The following is a 21,455-nucleotide window of genomic DNA, read 5'->3' on the forward strand; positions in this document are numbered from 1 at the left end:
GTAACAGCAGGCAACTGCAGCATGCGGCGTCAATGATGTAATCTCCTAATATCACTAGTACTGTATAACTACATGCCTGTGTCAGAATTCACTGTGTAATTGAGTTCATGAGTTGGGTATTAAGTTGGCAACTCACAGGAAGCTGAATTTGGAAGTACATAAAATACAAAGTTAAAATAAAGACACATTTACAGTAAAAAAAAATATATTCATTCATTCGTTCATTTTCTTTTCGGCTTAGTCCCTTTTTTAATCCGGGGTCGCCACAGCGGAATGAACTGAAAACTTATCCAGCATATGTTTAATGCAGCGGATGCCCTTCCAGTTGCAACCCAACACTAAGAAATACCCATTCACTCTCGCATTCACACACATATGCTACAGCCAATTTAACATTTAATTCACCTTTACTGCATGTCTTTGGACTGTGGGAGAAACCGTAGCACCCGAAGGAAACCCACGGCAACATGTGAAGAACATGCAAACTCTACACAGAAACGCCAACTGACCCAGCCAGCCGGGACTCGAACCAGTGACCTTTTTGCTATGAGGCGATTATGCTACCCACTGTGCCACCGTGCTGCTTGGCTAAAAAACATATGGAAACAAAATGTTTGTCAGGCTTCATTTAAATTTGGGAAATATAAAGTATTGTACCTATATAAAAGAGTTAGTAACCCTAGAATTAACATTTTTTAAACATTATATCTATATGAGCAATATCACACTCGTAGCAGTGCGATATGGCTGTATATCGGCACTTGTGGGAGGCGTGCGTTGTACTTTAGTGCCTCCACCAGTGCCGATATACAGCCATATCGCACTGCTACGAGTGTGATATTGCGTTTATACACCAGTTTGACGGCATAATTGTGTATATAAAAACAAAATCAAACATGGAGAGATTTAAAAACCATTTTTGTGTGAGAAATACTTTCTTCTGCGTTGGATTCAAATCATAAGCTGACAGTTAAACAGCTGAGAAAGCATCTTTTAAACTTTAGATCTCTAGTGTCTGCTTTTTGCTGGCTGTATGTGGGCAGAGTAATACACAAAGGGTAAAGAGATTGTACGAGTGCTGATATTACTGACATTGAATTATTATCAGCTGAATTCAATTATTATCAGCCAATCAGATTCGAGAACCAGACAGAACTGTCATATATATATATATATATATATATATATATATATATATATATATATATATATATATATATATATATATATATATAAATTTCCCAGAGATGGGTTGCGGCTGGAAGGGCATCTGCTGCATAAAAACTTGCTGGATAAGATGGCGGTTCATTCCGCTGTGGTGACCCCGGATTAATAAAGGGACTAAGCCGACAAGAAAATGAATGTGTGTGTGTGTGTGTGTGTGTATATATATATATATATATATATATGGCAATTATATATATAGTGGCGGATCTGTTCGGCGAAATATCTGACTGCGTGTCACCGCATCCCTAAGGACTGTTTGGCGAAATATTTGACTGTATGTCACAGCATATCAAACGACTGAAATGATATAACTAGAGCGCAGCATCGATGACATAAGCGTGCCCAGGCCCGATTGTAGTGTGAGTGCGGGCCATCGGGGGAGACGGGAGGGGGGACAAGCGTGCTTTGGCCCGGTTCGAGGAAACTTTACATAGTGTGAGTACGGCCTAAGTTTGTGAAAGAGTGTGTATGGGTGTTTTCCAGTGTTGGACTGCAGCTGGAAGGGCATCCGCTGCGCAAAACATATGCTGATAAGTTGGCGGTTCATTCCGCTGTGGTGACCCCAGATTAATAAAGGGACTAAGCCGAAAAGAAAATAAATGAATGAATGAGTGAATGTTTTTCCATTAAATGGAAATTGGGGGAAGAATATACAGGGGGGCTAATAATTCTAACTTCAACTGTGTGTGTGTGTGTGTGTATGTATACACACACACACACACACACATACAAATATATAGATATATAAATGAATGTTTATATAAATGCAGCCTTAATGAGACTTACATAACATTAACCTTTGAACTGTAGTGTCCTATACATCACATGTCCAGTGTAAAACAGGCACTAAAAAGAGATTTATATTTGTCTTCATCAAATTCTCACATTATCTAATGACTGTAAACTAAATCAGCCTTTGTGTCCCTCAGGTGGGTTCCTTCTTCATGATCAACCTGTGCCTGGTTGTAATAGCAACCCAGTTCGCAGAAACCAAACAGCGCGAGAACATGCTGATGAAGGAGCAGCGTGCACGATACCGCTCCAACGACAGCACCCTCGCCAGCTACTCTGAGCCGGGCAGCTGCTACGAAGAGATGCTCAAGTATGTCAGCCACCTGTACCGCAAGGTGAAGCGCCGCCTCTCCCGCATCTACAACAGCTGGCAGAGCAAGCGGCGAAAGAAAGTGAACCCCAACACCGGGGCTGGCGGAGGTGCCAATGGTCACAGTAGGCACAGGGGTTACGGACACTGGGTACAGTCCATCCACAGCCTCATCCAGCAGCACCAGCGACAGCACTGTCACCTCAGCAATGGCAGCCCCAGTCCTGTGGCCACTACGGGCTCCAGTGAGGCTCTGGAAATGAGGTCCATCACAGCGGGTCAGCAGCTGACCGTGTCCTCTCAGCCAACCGCCACGCACAATCTTTCTTCCAGCACACAATCAGTGCATAGCATTTATCAAGGTGACTTTCGTGAGGCCCCGCAGGAGCGAACACCCACTAATGTTGCTGTTCCGGCACTCAGCCGACTCAATGGGGGGATGAACTATCCCACAATTTTGCCGTCCCTCATTTGCAACTATTCAGGTGGAGGTTCATTAGGGAAAGAGAGGGGGAAGTCGGATGCAAATACAGGACATGAGGTGATACAGGACTTTGACAAGCTGCACCAGCAAATTGAAGCACATAGTAAGTTTTTTTTTTAATTACCGTTGTTTGGCCTTCTCATCAGGTTCAGTAGTCACCTCACACAGCCTGTTTCAGGAAAATGAAATGCTTTCTGAAAAGTGATTGTTAGGCAGCTCTTATGGATGTGACAGTAAATCGATACTTCAAATGTTAAAGTCATTAACGCAATCTTTAAAGGAGTGAGGCAACAGCGAGCGACCACGGCTGTCAGGGCTTTCGAAATTCTACAGCAGCAGTTGATACATCATGTTAGATGGATAGGCTGGAGGCTTAATCTGTCATTGGAGGGAAAAGATCAGTTGGTTGTAAATGATTTAGTCTTTTGAGGTTTCTAGGTCTGGCTGTAGAGTTAGGTCAATCAAACACTATACAGTGTCTTTTTAAACACCCAAAATTACAAGAAACAAGAGGAATTGTGAATAGCATTATGACGCAATGACGTTAATCAATCTATAGCCGCTTTTCCACTATCGTGCTGAATCGTTCTTTAAACAGAACTGTTCCATTCCGTGCCAAACCGGGCCAGACAGCACGGATACGGTTTCATTTTCCACTGTCGTGCTGCGACGAAGCTCTTTAAAACATTACACAAAACGCATCAGTAGTTGCCTTGGTAACGCAATGTAAACGGCTCCCTTTGTTCAATTAAAGTTAAATAAGAGCCGAAACAAGTATTTTTTTTTTTCATAAAAGCAAAAGCAACCATGTGACTAAACACTGTTATGCCGCTCTATCAAATAGGGGTGCTAAATATAGGTACATGTGCACCCTTATTTATTTATATGTTGCGCAGCTTTGGCTAAATTTTATTTGGAGGGAAAATTACCAAAATGTAACGTGATGATTGAAAATAATTAGAGGGGAAATAAATATTTAAAATATCTGAACATAACAGAAAAATAAAGAATGATAAGACAAGCATTTTCATATAGTGGCAGAAATATAATTTTGGACAGGCCTTGTCAAAGGTGAGCAGGCACTTTCACTAATAAAAACAAAGCACATAAATTATTTCATTTTTAACAATCAATTAAATTACACTGCGTTTTTATATCAAAAGTTGATAATGATATAAAATATACTACATTATGATGTTAAAATGAAACCAATTAAGCGATGGCTGTTATTTGTTTTACTATTCAAACATTAAATAACGAATGCAGCAAGTGAAATAAAAATCGAATTTGAAACAACACATATAGCAGGATATAAAGCATATAAAGCACTATTATATTTAGCAAAATGCTGCTCTATTATCTTTTTATTTTGATAATTTTATTTTTATTATTATAATTATTTTGTGTTCATAATTAACTAACAAGCTGAAGGCGAATTATTGCTTGACGTTTTAGAAAATATTTGCGTAGCTATATTAAAGATCACCAAGAACAAAAACACAGAAACATGTTACATGCCTCATAAATGTCATATGTATAACTGAATCATATAATTGCCTATAGCTGAAATGATGAAAATTGCTCATTTTATTTTTATAAAACATTTGTCAAAACGTATTGATATTTTTTGAGTAAAAGCAATACTGACATTTAAGAATCCATATTTATTTAATTCATTCATTGTTTTGACTTGTTTATTAGTGCATATGCTATAATATAAATCATTCAACAGTAACGTTACCTTGGACAGTTACAGTGCCGCTCCGTAAAGCTTTCAAGCAAAGTCTTTTGGACAGCCGACATTACAACACGCCGTCCTTCAGGTGGTCTCGCCGAAATTAACAAGCTGTCCTGGCTTTGAATTAAAAAGTGCAATTATTTCCTCGTTGTTAAAAGAGTCTGCAAGTTCGTGTTCCATGGATTTAGTTATGTTGTTGTGGAATTTGTACATCGACGATGCTGAGCGTGACTTTATTCGCTTTATTCGATGCGCAGCAGGAAAAAAAAGTCAGCAGCGCAAATCGCTGGCATGTCTCTCCCGGATCAGAGCGAGTTTTTTGCTGTGAAATACAGCGCTGCGTGCAATAAACTCGCATTCAGGCAGGCGAAGTAGGTCTGTATTCAAGTCAATAAAATAATAACTTTAATGAATAAAATATCTTCGTAAGAATGTGATGAGTTATTCACTTCTCTGCCAGAGACTGCTCTATGGTTTTAAAACCTTTTTCAAACTGTATCGTTTAGACCTGGATCATTATTTTATATTAAATGTACTGTAGTTTATTTAGGATGTCTGATGACTAGCGCGCTTCTGCTGAGCCAGCTGTGGTAGCTTAGCAACCGAGTCGCGACGTCAACACACAGAATCTGTCAGCACAGTTCAGCACGGTTGTCTAACCGTGCCGAGAATTCCGGGACGAGAACGGTTTGTAATCGTGCCGCGCCGTTCCAGGCTCAGTGGAGAAACAACCGTAACCGTACCGAAGTGTTCTTAGAACGGTTTGGCACGATAGTGGAAAAGCAGCTTATGATATGAAAAATTATATAATTGAAAGAAACATTCATAAAGCAACTCATGTAAACACCTTAATCATATTGCTGTCTAATTCAGATTAAGGCAAAAGATTCATTAGATTGCTGATGTCCATGTAAACGTAGTCACAAGCCCCTAAAAAAAGGAGTTCACTGATTTTTGATGATAGCCTTTCCACATGTTAGTAGTAAGCTTAAGTAATGTTGATTGCATAATGCAAATCTTAAATTCATGCTAACACACAAATGATGAAAAGAAATATATTAATGCAATTCAAATATATAAAATATGAATTGATGTATACTTTTAACTTTAATTTTATTGTTCAATCAAAATGATTAAAAAAAAATTCTGTCAAAAAACATTTTTTTTAGATTCATCCACCATAATTTTGTAGCTCCAAAGCATTGGTTCAGTTACCATTTTGTCACTGGTATCATTTAAAAAATATATCAATTTAGCACCAGTATCGAAATAACCCCAAACGACACCCAAGCCTACTCAGAGCTACTTTTAAGTTACATTTAAGCACTAATATGCACCTTTGAGATACCACTGTGGACTCTTTGGGTACAAATATGCATCTTTTAAAAAGGTATTGACTCAGTGACAACTCCTGTACCTTTATTTCTGAGAGTGTAGAGAACTAAGTTAAAAGTTCCTCGTAGAAAAATTCCCAAAATGTCCATATAATTTTATCTAGTCAGTATAAAGTTTGGCTGCTTACTTTTTCAGAACAGAACTGGGGCAAGATGCTGGACATGTGCCAGTATAGAGCTGGCAATTTTCTTAGGCTCTTCCAAAGCATCTCTTCTTGAGGCATATTTGTATGTTTCTATTGCTCTTTTTCTGTTTTCAAAAGGATGGTCTCTATCAACAGTGTGACGAAGCATTCAGAATCTATTTTACAGATACCTCACACACAAATAGATCCTTGCATGGCTCCAGACATGTGCAGTGTAACTTACTTTCTTCTGTGAAACATGTTTGTACACAGTTTGTACATAAGTCAGTGGCAACCAACATTCTTTGGTTCCCTTTGGTTTTCTTCAAATTAAAAGCAGCACGAGAAATAAATAAAATAATATATATTTATAATGGCATGATGGGGAATAAATGATGACAGAACTTTTGGGTAAACTACATCTCTCAAACTCGCTGTGTGTTGTGTGTATCCACATTAAGTGTAATTTTATGGCTCAAGAAGATCAGGCTTTTTGTTGTTGTTGATTTTTGTTGCATTTTGCGGGTAATAGTGCAATTGTTGCTTTTGAAAATTCCCCCGTAACTGTGTATTATTTCAATCAATGAACAGAATTTAGTACATCAGTGATTTTGTATGCTATTGTTCGTTGTATGATATTGTATTTGGTTAGCCCCAGATAAGCAAAGCATCTCTTTCGTGCTCAATCTAGTTTTCATTTCGATATCAATTGGTTGCAGAAAGACTATTTGTACATTTCTGTCAACAGGAATATGTACTGAATGTTTACTTCAAATTTCCTGCCTCTGCCAGCAGTAATGTTTGATTGCTGCTTGAGTCTCCTCCACTTGAGCTCATTACCACAGGCTAAAGTGGGCCAGTGTGTATGATTATGTTCTCAGGAAGCACATTAGTGTAAGAGTACAGCACCAGACATACTCTGATTAGACCTATTAGTTGAATTTTAGGTTGTAAGAGCGTAAGGTCAAAAGAGGGTAAAGCTGAACAGAATGCATACAGAACTGCCCTTTTTTTTTTTTTTGAAAACTAAAAAACATAAACAATAGAATTAGACTCTAAATTATTGAAATTGGGCTTCAGTGATGCAGTGGGTAGCACGTTCGCCTCACAGCAAGGTAGCTGGTTTGAATCTAGGCTGGGTCAGTTTCTGTGTGGAGTTTACATGTTTTACCCGTGTTCGCGTGGGATTCCTCCGGGTGCTCCGGTTTCCAAAAACAAGTCCAAAAACATGTGGTATAGGTGAATTGGGTAGGCTAAATTGTTCGTATTGCATGTGTGTGAATGAGTGTGTGTGGATGTTTCCCAGTGATAAGTTGTGGCTGGAAGGGCATCCGCTGCGTAAAACATATGCTGGATAAGTTAGCGGTTCATTCCGCTGTGGTGACCCCAGATTAATAAAGGAACTAAGCCAATAAAAAATGAATGAATGAATTATTGAAATGGGTTTAACTGTTGAAATTGGGAAAAATATATAGGAGCAGATATGTGTATTATAATTCAAACAAATGAGTTCACAGTAAACATTCACATAAGGTGAATGTGAGATCTATTAGAGTCTGAATTAGAGTAGGTATCACTTACATCCTGACATGGGTCCTCAACCCAGAATGAAGTAATGCCAACAGTAACAAACAAATCATTAATCAGTGATGGGGGTTGTCAGACAAAGGGGACTGAATAACGTTAGTAGAGTTTTGCTCCCATGTCCAAGAGATTCACTAATATAAAGATGCCCAAAGTAGGGCCTGCAGACCAAAGTTGGCCCATTGTAACCTTTTATTTGGCCCACCGTCCTATCTGAGAGGAGAATGGGAATGATGAAGAGGGTTTGGGTCAATGCCTTTAACACAGAGATCGTCATTCATAATTTGACATAACCTTTTTTTGTTCGTTTTATTGCTTTTTATTTATTTGATTTAGACTAGAGCAAACTAAAATTAATTGTCTTAATTAAATGTTACAAATTAATTTTATTTTAAAATGTAAATGCTGTCACTCAACGCATAGAGGACTATGCAGAAGACATCAGTAAGCAAATCAAGACAAAAACTAGTGTAATTTTGTTATAAATGAGATTGTTTTGACTGTAATGGGTTCATTATAAAATGTAAAAAAAAAACAATACCTTATAGGGCAATATTTTCTGGTCATGATTAAAAATTTTTAAATAAATTAGGAAGAACCCATGATAAATATTTACCTTCAGCCCACTAGCCTCAATTAAGTTTGGTTTTTGGCCCTTCATAAGAAAAAGTTTTGGCACCCCTGCCCTAATCTAATAAGAAGCATAACTGATATTATGTAGACTTGAATGTCTTTTTGTATGCTTCTGAATTTAAATGTTGACACAAAACAGAATTTATTTTGGGGGGTATGTCCACTGAAGCATTTTTGCTTTTTTTTTTTTATATCGTAGCATTGCATTTTTAAATGGCAACAGAGTAGCGTGTGGTAAGTGTGCATTTCATGCTTATTACTAAGCAATCTGTATTAGTATTTTACTTTTTTTACTTTGAGTGCTTTTAGAATAGAGCATGCATTTCTGCAGCACAAGAAATGCTTTGGTGTATACCCTAATGCTTAAAATATTTTATAAGTTTAAACTGACAAGACTTTCCAACAATTGAAGATGTATTATTTGTTGTTGGCAGAGTTTGGGCATGTGTCCTCCACAAGGCCCTATCATACACCCAGTGCACTAAGGTGCAAGGCGTGTTTGATGCAATTTGTCGCTATTTTCAACTCTAATTTGCTTTTTTTTTATTGTGTCATGTTGTTTTAATAGCAAATCTATTTGCGCCACTTTGTGAACTCATGGGCGTGTTGGTCTAAAATAGACGTGTGTTAAGGTGCATATACACAAATATATATATATATATATATATATATATATATATATATATATATATATATATATATATATATATATATATATATATATATATATATATATATATATATATATATATATATATTAAAATGTTACAGAAAATTATTATTTTCTACGTAAATATAAAAACCACTGCCTCCATGCCTCATCTCGGGGGCTTTTTTAGTATATTCATGACAATTTGCATTTGTAAAATGTTATTATTATCAGTATATGTATATATATGTACATATATATGTATATGTATATTATTATCAGTATCAGTATTATTTATTATATGCATATTTTTATTTGTTTTAATAAAAACAAGTTTAGATATGTCCACCTCTCAGGTTTTGGAGACATATGCATCACCATATGGGACACAAGAATAGGACTTGTGTTTGAATATACCTTTTGACCACACTTCTTTATTATTGTTCATTTATTCATTTGCTGGAAATTCAAACTGAATTTAGAAATAGTTTTGAAACAAATATTTGTGCTTAACAAAATTAAGCACAAAATTAAATATGTAGACTAATGGATGTCCAGTGGAGTGCGCACAACACCGTTTCCTTATCCACAAATGTAAAGGAGTAAAAGAAAAAGAAATAAAGAGGCCAATTGAAGGAGGCTTGTTCTTTATCCTTGTGCTGCAGATGGCATGTTTAACTGTTTTCTTGCAAATGAAGCTTTCAGTTTTTCCACTTACAAAATCCGCCATATAAATAGCAAATATTCCATGGCGTGATGCAACTGACTCTTAAAGGGAATGGGAGATGAGGTTCTGATTGCTTTATTGCATGTTATATTCAAAACACACCCATAACTTATTAAAAGAATAAGCACAACCCTCTTAGACCATGAGTCAGGGCACAAAGCGTATTTTTCCGTCCTCAAAGTAGCAAAAGTGTGCTTTAGACTTTGCACCTAGATCGTTAGAATAGAGCCCACAGTGCATTTTTGCATTTTGCATCTGCTTTACATGAAGCGCTGAAAGCTCTGTGTTTTAAAAGTATTCAACAATTGGAGAAGTATTTACATTAAGTGTTTTTGGAGCGCTGCCATTATCAGCTGCACAAAAACGCTTTGGTGGACAAATGCCCTTACTGAGGGAACGAGAGCAGCAGCTCATTTGCATTTAAGAGACAAAAAGTTTTAGTTTCCACCAAATGATATAATAAAAAATGGTCTGTGATGTATTTTGTGCTGAAACAAAAATACATATCAAGTCAAGTCGAACTTTATTGCCATTCCGCTATATATGTGGACATACAGAGGAACAAAATGTCTTGTCTCGCAGGACAATGGTGCTGCATAAATTAATCATAAATACAAACACAACAGTGGACGTAATAGCTATTTTAAAAAAAACCTATGTATAAATAACATATACTACAAAACAACCAAACAATCTTCATTCATTCATTTTCTTTTTAAGCTTAATCCCTTTTTTAATCTGGGGTCACCACAGTGGATTGAACCGCCAACTTATCCAGCATATGTTTTATGCAGTGGATGTCCTTCCTGCTACAACCTATCACTGTTAAACACCCATACAATCTCATTAACACACATACACTACGGACAATTTAGATTACCCATTTCACCTATAGCGCATGTCTTTGAACTTGTAAGGGAAACTTGAGCAACTGGCGGAAACATGCAAACTCCACACAGAAATGCCAACTGACTCAGCCGGGGCTTAAACCAGCAACCTTCTTGCTGTGAGGCGTGAGCGCTACCCATTGCGTCTCCGCATCGCCCTATATCACATCTTACAAAATCAATTATAACAAAAACTAATTATATTATTTTTTAGTTATAATCCAACAAACTGCACTGGAACACGCTTAATTACCATTTTACCATACCATAGCTTGTTAAAGCAATTATGCTACTTTGTGAAAGTGCCAGTTTGCTAGTTAAAACTGTGAAAGCGTTGACTGTCACTGTGTTTTTTTCCATGCAGGCCACAGTCGTGTGCTGCTGCAGATGGCTGGTGTGGTGCCCACTCAATTACTTCTTGAGGTCATGAGCTGCCCATATTGCGTAAGGGCCCTTGAGAGCATGGATCTGGAGATTGGTGATTCAGACTACCCTCGATCAGAAGGGGACATGGTGTATGAGTTCTCATATGATGCCGGGTTCATAACCGGCCGTTCAGCACATCATAAAATGCAGGAGAAACAAAACCGTCTGGTTCAATTCTGGGAGGACTTCAGGGAAAGACTGACCCGTATAGTGGATAGCAAATACTTTAACCGGGGAATTATGATCGCCATCCTCATCAACACCTTGAGTATGGGGATTGAATACCATGAGCAGGTGAGTACAAGCTTGGGTTCCTTCATGAATATTCTGCATTTGCTTTAAATGGAGTGCTGCAGGGTTGACATATTTTTGTATGCAAAAACGCATAAACAAGATAGCATTCTGATTTATAACTATCTTTTCTGGCGTTTGGTTAAATGGATGAAATATGTTCTATTAACAGAAGCTCAGAATATTATCACAGTTTAATCTATGTTATAAAATGCATAAAAAGTTGTCTGGTACATTAACCGGTTACTCACTGAAGCTAAGCATGGCTGAGCCTGGTCAGTACCTGGATGGGAGACTACATGGGAAAACTAGGTTGCTGTTGGAAATGGTGTTAGTGAGGCCAGCAGGGGGCGCTCAACCTGTGTGAACCCTAATGCCCCAGTATAGTAAAGGGGACACTATTCTGTCAGTAAATGCCATCTATTGGATGAGATCCAGGTCCTGACTCTCTGTGGTCATTAAAAAATCCCATGGCACTACTCGTAAAAAGTAGGGGGGTAGCCCTTGTGTCCTGGCAAAATTCCCTCCATCGGTCCTTACATCAGTGCCTTCTAATCATCCCCATCCACCAAATCGGCTGTATCTTTGTCTCTCCACCCCCCTATAGCTGTTGTGTGGTGACTGCACTGGCATCTTTGTTCTGTGACTGCCGTTGCATCATCCAAGTTGATTCTGTAGTGCTTGGGGTGTATGGCCATACATGATAAATGCGCTCTGTAAATACACATTACATTAGCCAGTAGCTAGCTCTCTGCAACTTTCACATGGTCTGCCACTGAAGCTAAGTAGGGCTGCACCCTGTCAGTAACTGGCTGGTTGGCTGCCGGAAGTGATGTTAGTGAGGCCAGCAGGAAGACCTTAGCCTGCGGTCTGTTTGGGTCCTAATGCCCCAGTGTTGTGAAGGGGACTCATTTAGCCTGCTAACCATCTCCATATCTTAATTGGCTTTATCACTCAGTCTCCTTTCCACCAATCAGCTGGTGTGTGGTGTGTGGTCTGGCGCAATGTCTGCAATGTGCAAGATTTTTAAGCTTATGCTGGTTTAAAATCTTGTTTTTTGCAATAATTTAAAAACCAATAGAAAAATCCTACAGGCTTGGTCCTGAAGAAACCAGGGTGATGCTAACTCTTGGGTTAGCCCTAAAAAATATGTCATATCACTCTATATTGAAGGAACAATCCAATCTTCTGGAAATAGGCTCATTTTACAACTCACCTAGAATTAAACAGTTAAGTTTTACCATTTTTCAATTCTTTCAGGCAGTCTCCGTTAGCAATTTTAGCTTATCTTAGCATAATTTAATCAAACGGATTAGACCATTACCATCTCATTTAAAAAGAGTTTTTACATTTTTTTCAGTAGTTCCTAGCCTAAATGTTCTAGAAAATAGCAATTTTTCATTTTCAGTTGGTCATAGTCGATTTGAGTCAAGCTTTAAGAAGAACAATAGTTGAAACTCTTTTTTATTAAATTATTATTTTTGAGTGAGATGCTAATGGTCTAATTAGATATAATGAGCACTGACTGCTAAGCTAGAAGTGCTCCCGCCAGACCTGGAGATCAGCTGAATGAATACAAAAATAGTTAAGCTCAACTATTTATCTCTGGAGGACTTGTATAATGAGCCTATATCCAAAACAGTTAAATGTTCCTTTAAGAAAAACATGGTTGTTATAATGATTGTTAATGGCTGTTTGTAAGGAAGCTATAGGGTTGTTTGCAGAAACACTGACTATGTTATAATGCAATCCCTGGCAGAATTTTGTTTATAACATTTGCAAAGTTTAGTTAGCTATTTATTTTTGTTATTTATAAACAGTGATGAGGATTCATATCCTTATTTGGCAAACAGATCTCCCAGTTATATAACTGTGTTGTGCTGCAGTGCCTCAGACTGCACCTCTATCTCTTCTAGTGGTGTTGTTGGGATGTTACCACTCATTGTTTCATACCAAATCCTGTGGTTTGACATTTAGCCAGTCTGATAGAAGTCTCACAGTAAGGAATGCCGGGTTTCACAAAGTGGTCGCAGCACTGACGTTTTCTGGAGCTGATATTGTGTAGAGGATAAAAGAAAAGAACATCTTGCATATAAACGGAAGACATTTTAAATATTTTTACAGTGCTGTTTTGGATTAAAATAAGGATGTCCTAAAAGTGGTTTAAAAGTGATCTAATATATTGTAATGGTGCTTTTTTAAACACACTGAACACGTTTTTATACTGGCATCACATATTTACATCCATGCAATCTTAACATTATATTAAATATTCCTAATGAGAAAATGCTCTTTAGATTATTAAAATGTTCTTTACACAAATACAAATATGGTTCTTTAAAGTGGTGGTCCACAGTGTATTTTTAAGGCTTGATTGTGTTTATAAGATGCAAAGCAATATGTGCTCATGCTTCACTTGTATACAATCACAGCATTTTTTTCATATATCTTACTTTGATTATACACAGGTACTCAGCTAACATAAAAACCACTGTCATATTTTGTAGTTACTTTGAAAGACCCACCCTCAAGAGGCTCTGATTGGTCAGCTAACATAATATGCTGTGATTCGCAGATCTGCTCCACGTCACAACGTCATACCCCTACAAGCATGCACTTTTGCATTGTGTAAACAATCAGTCAGAGCCGCTGCTACCTGCGTTAGCTGCCTGAATCAGATGGAAAAATTAAGAGAACACAGCTGAGCCTCATGCCTGCTCTCTAAAATACTTTGACATATATTCGGGATAAGCATGTGTAAGTAAGATATAACATTCTCATATGTTTGGTGGTATTGTTATTTGAGATGTAGAATGCAGGGTAAGTGCCTGCATAGAGAGACATTGCACGCACTGCTAAAGATTGTGGGTGTTTACAGCTGTTTGACTGGTAAATATGAATTGATAACTAAATTGTTAGCGGTGCCAAACAGCATTTCCCATTGTTTACATCCTTGTTTACATCCAAACTACAACATACCATTAACACTAGAAACTTTGCATGTAGTTAATCAATCTTAACAAGTAAAATTACCTACAGGTTGTGGCTCACAGTCCACAGCTTCGTTGGTTGGATGAGTTTTAACCAAATCTCTGAACTGGGAGAGATTCTGGAAGCTGTCCTTTGTCAAATGCTAGCTATATCTTTTTTATATAATTCTCTGGAACATAATTAAAATTAAACTGTAAGCACTTCTGTCTTTGTGTCATGACCTTTGGAAGCCCAAATACAGAAGCAGAAGCTCTGTCAAAATTCCAGTGTTTGGACAGCATTTTAGCTTTCTTTGTTATAATATTACAATGCCTCTGGCCACGCCTTTTTGCTGCGCAAGGTGTGTGCGTGTGGTGAATGTGCATAACCAGAAGCATTTGGGATCTCACTACCTTGGATGTATTTTTTTGTAGTCTCCAAACTTCATTTGCTGTCGGCTTTGCTAAGTGAACTTTGTAAAAGCCAATGTCTCCCTTTGCATTGAACTTTTTTAGAAAATTACATTCATAGATGCGGTTTATGTTCACACAGCTACATTAGACATCAACTAAAGTTTCAAATATGATATCTTAGTGGACTTTTTCAGTTAATTGCTACTTGGGAAGCCAAAAATGGTACTTCTGTGGCCTTGTTTCAAAACTCACTTATGAAATCTCAATTTTAAAGAGTAAATAAGTTATATATCTATGCATTTTCTAGCTTTTTAACTCAAATTAGGTTGTCACAACTTTGTCTTTTTGTTTATTACAAAATAAACTTTTCTGACAGTCTAAACATTTAGACTATGTTAATGCTTTCCAGTTTGTTTGTTTTTAGATTCCAAGCTAGACCAGAAACCTACCAAATTATAATGCACAATTTTAAAATGCTAAGTATGTATGTTGATGTTCAATGAAAACTACGCATGTACAGTTTTTTTCTTTTTAATGTATTGCCCAAATTATGTTTAACATAGCAAGAAAATTTCACAGTATGTCTGATAATATTATTTGTTTTATTTTGGCTATAATAAAAGCAGCCTTTTATTTTTTAAAAAAGAAAACTATTTAAGGTCAAAATTATTAGCCCATTTAAGCTATATATTATTTTCGATGTTCTACATAGCAAACAATCGTTATACAATAACTTGCCTAATTGCCCTAACCTAATTCACCTAATTAGCCTAGTTAAGCCTTTAAATGTCACTTTAAGCTGTATAGAAGTGTCTTGATAAATATCTAGTCAAATATTATTTACTATCATCATGGCAAAGATAAAATAAATGAGTTATTAGAAATTAGTTATTAAAACTATTATGATTAGAAACGTGTTGAAAAAGTCTTCTCTTGGTTAAACATAAATTGAGGGAAGAAATAAACAGGGGGCTAATAATTCTGACTTCAACTGTATATATATTTAATGTATGTACAGATTCATATTTCATAGATTGCCAGCTTAAACTGGGTAATGCTCATAACATCTGGCTCCAGATGGCCAGCAAAAAAAAAAAAAAAAAGACGAAGAAAAAATCTGAATTGCACTAGACGCAGGTATGAACTTAAATACAGTTGTTTTGCTAAAAAAGTAATTTGGAGAGCAATTGGGGTTGAATTAATGTTTAGCAGCTCAACTTGGTGCACCTTGCAGTGTCTCGCTTGATTTTTTTTATCACTGAAAGAGCAATATTCGCAATTGGAGGTAAGTGCGCTAATAATAGATCTGAACAAACCCTTTTATCCTACATTTAATTATGTGTGATTATATATGATTGATTGGTTGCTCTTAGACTATAGCATAGCTTGTTGAATAGCAATGTGGTGCTCAGATAGCAAGACTGCTTCTGAAGTAAAGTCTTTAATCATTATGTTACTTTAAAGAACAGTTCGTGTTGTCTAATTAACTTGAGACCCGAAATCAAGACCTTTTTAATCCTTATTTCAGAATCAGACTTCCTTGCATAAACATTCTTAGATCCACTTTAAAGAATTAAGATGAATCCTTCAGTAAAATCCTGCTGTTTGTCATCTCTGTGGGATGAAATTCTCTTTGGCAGCTCATGCTTTTATCACTTTACTTCATCAGGTGTCTGACTGCCAATATACTGCCTTACAAAGGTAAAGTGCAGTAACTATGCAAACACTAAAACTGAGCAAAGCACCTTTAAAGCTTTTACACCTGCCAGTTAAACATGTTGTGGGTAGATTAGTGGTTGTGTTTCTCTGAAACAGGTTTAAATTCAACCTGGAGACAGTAAGTATGTTTATATGGACTCCAATAATCCGATTTTAAAACAATAAAGACAAAACTCTTATTAAGAGTCTATCATGTAAACATCGATTTTTTTAATATTTTAATCTAATTAGGTCATAATCGAGCTAAAAAGTTATTCGCATTATTAAAGTGTATCAATTTAAAGTACAGACACGTAAACACCACAATCAAACTAATACTGTCGTGTATGATATTCGCCACATTTTGCGACAGGATAGTTCATACACACACAGCTGTTTGACACTATTCTCTGCACCTATCGAGTCATTAGCCCTTTTCACACATACAGTCCTTTCCGGAAAGAGAAGTTGTAACATTACCGGTATTTTGCGGGAGTGTTGTTATGTGTGAATGCAGAAGGAAGATTGCCAGAAAGAGACAACTACTTTAGCCAATCAGAACACTCAGACGCATTCACGTCTACTCGTTTTTTAAAAATAAAAGCCTTTAAATATTTTTCTAGACACATTTAGCTGCTACATGTTAGTCAGATAACATTTCTATTCCTTCTTAATGCCAACTGTGCAAAAAAAGTTATCGATAAAATGTTTTTGATAAGCTGTTGTTTATTTACCTTCAAGCTCTCACACATGTGCACATAAAGCAACCGGTGAGCGCCAGCACACACACATATTATGTACATCTCGACATGTGAAAGTGTTCCTCCATATGTTTTCATTGAAGTTGTTCACAATACTTCTCCTTCCACAGAGTCTGTAATGTACTGTAGTCAGATGTTTATAAACACAAGTGCAGCCATTTAGAGGTCTTTCTGGTTAATAATGTCAGAATTTACTGGTACTCTGGAATGGATGTGTGAATGGTCTTTTCCGGAAAAATTCCGTAACTATGTGAACAGCGCTTTTTTTAATTAACCAGTAAAGTCTTTCCAGAAGTTTTCCGGATATTTACCGGTATCAGTTTGTGGAGGGGCTATTGAAGACATACAGACACCTGCATTGTGAAATGCTGAGTTTTTTTCCAATACAACCACTCTCACAGCAGTTCATACTCGCATTCAATATCTTGTTTGTCACTGGGGCATGCATGAAATGTTCCTGAATAAAAGTAAAAGTGCCAAACTGCAGTTTAAGTCAACAAATTAAAAATGAAACACCCCAATTTACATGAAACTCTGGAGAAAACATTGGATAACATGGTGGCACAATGATGTTAATTCAATCATGTGCTGTAACATGTAAAACGCGATCATGAAAGGAACATTCAAAAAGCAACTCATGTAAACTCTGTAATCATATTATTGTCTTATTCAGATTAAATCAATTCATTCGATTACTGATGCCCATGTAAACAGTCATTTCCACAAGACAGAATAAATGTCACAGAACACTTTTTAGCAATTTAGCATTTTAGCATTTAGCATTTAGCCAAATATGTAGCAAGTGCCTTTAAGGCAAATCATTTTACTCAGCGGCCATCCTTGAAACACCTCCCGGGCAGTATGCTCGGGCATTCTGTCTAAATGGGCAAATATCAAATTCTCTAAAACTGCTTGCCAAGCTTCTGATTAAATTTCATAATAGGAATCACCAAAAAAAAAAAAATTAAACAAAAACAGTGTGTTTGGTTTAATTTCTAAGCATCCAAATCACAAAAAAATCTGCAGAAACTTACATCTTGTCCGAGCTTCTACCCCGGAGTATTGTCAGTCTATAGCAATCAATGATTAGCTGATGTACTAGTAAGCAGGGCTTTAGTCACTATATTGACCGTTACACTTTTCCTCATTCAAAAAGATACAAGAGACATGTCTTGTGTACTCTATAATCTTTGGTAGTATTTAAGCACTTTCCATTTCGACAGCAGAGTAATTGTTATGCATTTATTTTAGCAAATAATTTGAATGATTATGAAAAATTTACAGTTATAGCTTTAGTCTTACTTTGTCCTAATATAGTCTTCCTTTCTGTATGTATTTATTGCATATAAATGTGGGTTTTTTCAACTTTGATAAGACAATTTTAACTCTCTTTATTTTATTTTTTTTAGTGTCTTGTTATTTTGAGCAACTATTTTAACGTCATCTCACAATGTTTCTGAAAATTGTTTTATTTTTTCTCTGAGGAATATACTTTCATAGGTGCATGTACATTTAATTCATGAAAAATTATTGCTTAAGGCAAGAGGTTGCTTGTGGTTAACATTGTGCCCGATGTGATAGGTTGTTTACTAAGTAATTGCCATTTGTGTGGAATCAAATAGTTCAAAGCTCATCTTTATAGTGTTTGTTCAGTACTGCCAGCTATTGGAGAACATTGTTGCCATAGTGGATATTGAGGGAGGATTACTGTAATGAGATAAGGCTGGCTGCATTGATCTATATACTGAATGCTCATAGCATAGCAGGGAGGAAGATCAGCAACTCAGCAGAGTCTGCACACTCTGGAGTCAATCAGCCATCTAATCGGATTTACATGGGGCCATTGACGCTCCTCATTGCTGCATCAGTCAAAGTCACTCCACCGAGACTGTGCAACTGTTCACCCCATCACTGACTGTTCACCCCATTCGTACAGCTCACACAGTTATTTCACTTTGATAAATGATGGACATGTTCATTATCTCTAAGGCTCCAAGGAGTCGCTGAAATACTTTTAAGAAGATGACGTCCCACCGTACATTAATACTTTTAAAGGCACAGTAATTTCTGCCATTAGAGGGTGCATATTCACAGAAAACAAAGACATATGGCCTGTTTCCACTGAGTGGTATGGTACGGTAGGGTTCGGTATGCTTTTATGGTTGTTTTCACTGTCAAAAGGTACCAAAATGCGAACCTTACCGTACATTTTTTGGGTACACTTTGCAAAGGCGTTGTCTTGATGAATAGCCACAAAGCCAAGAAGGGCAAAATCAGCTGTGTCCTGTTTTTGTTTTACGAGGCCTTCTAGTGCAAGCAGTTTCATATTCTCCAGAGTGCTCGCCGCCCATCTATGTTTAAAATAATGAACTTCTTGAACTGATGATAATAACATGCGCATGATTTTTGAAGTGCTTCTGACATCTGATCCTTTCAGAAATGGACAAACATGAGAGTGAAGCACGAGCAAATGATTCTTTCAGCAACCTAAAACATGAACAAACTGCTATGTTTAACTATTATCATCACCTTTTGGAGTATTATAACCTCAGAATAATGTAATTACCTTCTTTTAAGAGGTTACATATGCTGGTATAAAATTAAGATGCTGATGAAAGGTTTGCACTCACTGTAGGCTATAGGTTGCATGTTGCTTTTGAAGCCAAATAAGGACTAAATTTATGCTGTGTGTAGTTTTTCTGTAATTGTTAACATATCAGAGTCTGTAATGGTCTGTATGTGTTTATATGTGCAGCATTTATGATTTATGATATACAATTTATAATTGCAGACGTTATAGTAGGCTGTTTTGCACTGTCATTGATTTACAGTTATAATTCAGTTATGTTTATGGAAAGGTCAGTAATGAACATTTATGCACAAGTATTTCTGTGTATGAAGCATCTGTTTTTTGAGAAGTGTTTCTCATATGATATGTGGATGACCCCTTCAGCTTTACTGTAGACTTTTTCTCGAGCGAGAACGACGTTGGTACTCTTTTGGCAGTGGAAACGCAAGCCTGATAAAGGTGACCCGTACTGACCCGTACCGTACTGTACCTTGTGGCGGTTTTAGAAGGGGATCAGTGCCCTCATGGCAACAAGCTTGCCCCCCCTTCATGCCCCCCTTCCCCCCTTCTTTCTCTGAACTTAAAACAACTGAGATTACTTTTATTGTCAACATTATAGAAACAGCACATCCACTAGTCTCAATGTTATCCAACACTAAACAATTAAGTTAACATGTATAATTTTTAATTTAAGTGGATTTAACATAAAACAAATAAATTGTCCAAAAAATGCAGGAATTGTGTTGTTTCATCTTATAAAAAAATATTACACAAGCAAAAAAAATTATAATTTTGAATGTCTAAGTTTAAAATACGCACCCATACTTTGACTATTGTATTTTAATGCTCTAATAAATGCACAGCTTTGCACCAGAATGAATGCTTGTTGCATTTTTAATAGCTTTTGAGACTTCGATTACAGCGTTTCAATAAGCTATTTGACAGTTATACCAAGGAGCTGTAAAGACTGATTACTCTCGCAATGTGGATAAATCACTATATTGTGTTGAAGACTCCGGGTATGTGATGTGATGAAAATTTATGCCACGCAGAAACTCTTAACAAAGCAAAAACAAAACATCACTTTCAATCAAAGATAACGTCTCTCATCTAGTGTACCCAATCTCACAGTTTGAAGCGTCTGTCATGTGAAAACAATGCTGTTGTGAATAATTAAGCAAGATGTCTTATAGGATAAGCAATATCTACCATCTAAACAAAAATATCTGGCAACACAGTGGCAACACAGTTGGTTCGAGTCCCAACTGGGTCAGTTGGCATTTCTGTGTGGGGTTTGCATGTTTATCTTGTGTTCGTGTGGGTTTTCTCCGGTTGCTCCGGTTTCTCCCACAAGTCCTGCCCTATAGGTGAATTGGATAAGCTAAACTGTCGTAGTGTATTTATGTATGTTCTGTTGTTCTGGTCCGGCTAAATATCAACGTTGCCACATAAAATAAGTCACTATAGACCAATTAGCTTTCTTAGATTTACAATCACTCTCATTGGTTGGTGATTATTGTTTCGCGCGCAGTAAGCACCGAAAATAAAAAATAATAGCATAGTGGCCTACCTTAATAATATTTGTATTTTCAAAATGTCAAGGACAGTCAATGGCAGTCAATCATATATAAAAAAAAAATTTAAACCATGAGTAATTTTGATAATGAGTCTGATCAAAAGAGATCTTGAGAAGATGAAGTTGTGGCCATGGATCAGGATTGCTGGAGACAGAAGCAAAGTGATTTCAAGTCAGCCAGAAAACATGACGGAAGAGGTA

At 36.8% G+C, this 21,455-nt stretch overlaps 1 protein-coding gene across 10 annotated transcripts in view; it reads left to right on the forward strand.

The window, feature by feature from the left end:
- The window catches only part of cacna1ha (calcium voltage-gated channel subunit alpha1 Ha), a 264,933-nt gene that overhangs the window by 178,381 nt on the left and 65,097 nt on the right, over nucleotides 1-21,455 (forward strand). For all 10 annotated transcript variants that reach the window (XM_087244883.1, XM_087244885.1, XM_087244886.1 and 7 more), the window contains 2 exons: nucleotides 2,157-2,916; nucleotides 10,915-11,270. In XM_087244883.1, the coding sequence (XP_087101009.1) occupies nucleotides 2,157-2,916; nucleotides 10,915-11,270 (1,116 nt within the window). The remainder of the gene's footprint in view (nucleotides 1-2,156; nucleotides 2,917-10,914; nucleotides 11,271-21,455) is intronic.

The sequence above is a fragment of the Danio rerio genome, chromosome 3 (assembly GCF_052040795.2).
Source record: "Danio rerio strain M-AB ecotype USA chromosome 3, GRCz13ab, whole genome shotgun sequence".
NCBI classification, from domain to species: domain Eukaryota; kingdom Metazoa; phylum Chordata; class Actinopteri; order Cypriniformes; family Danionidae; genus Danio; species Danio rerio.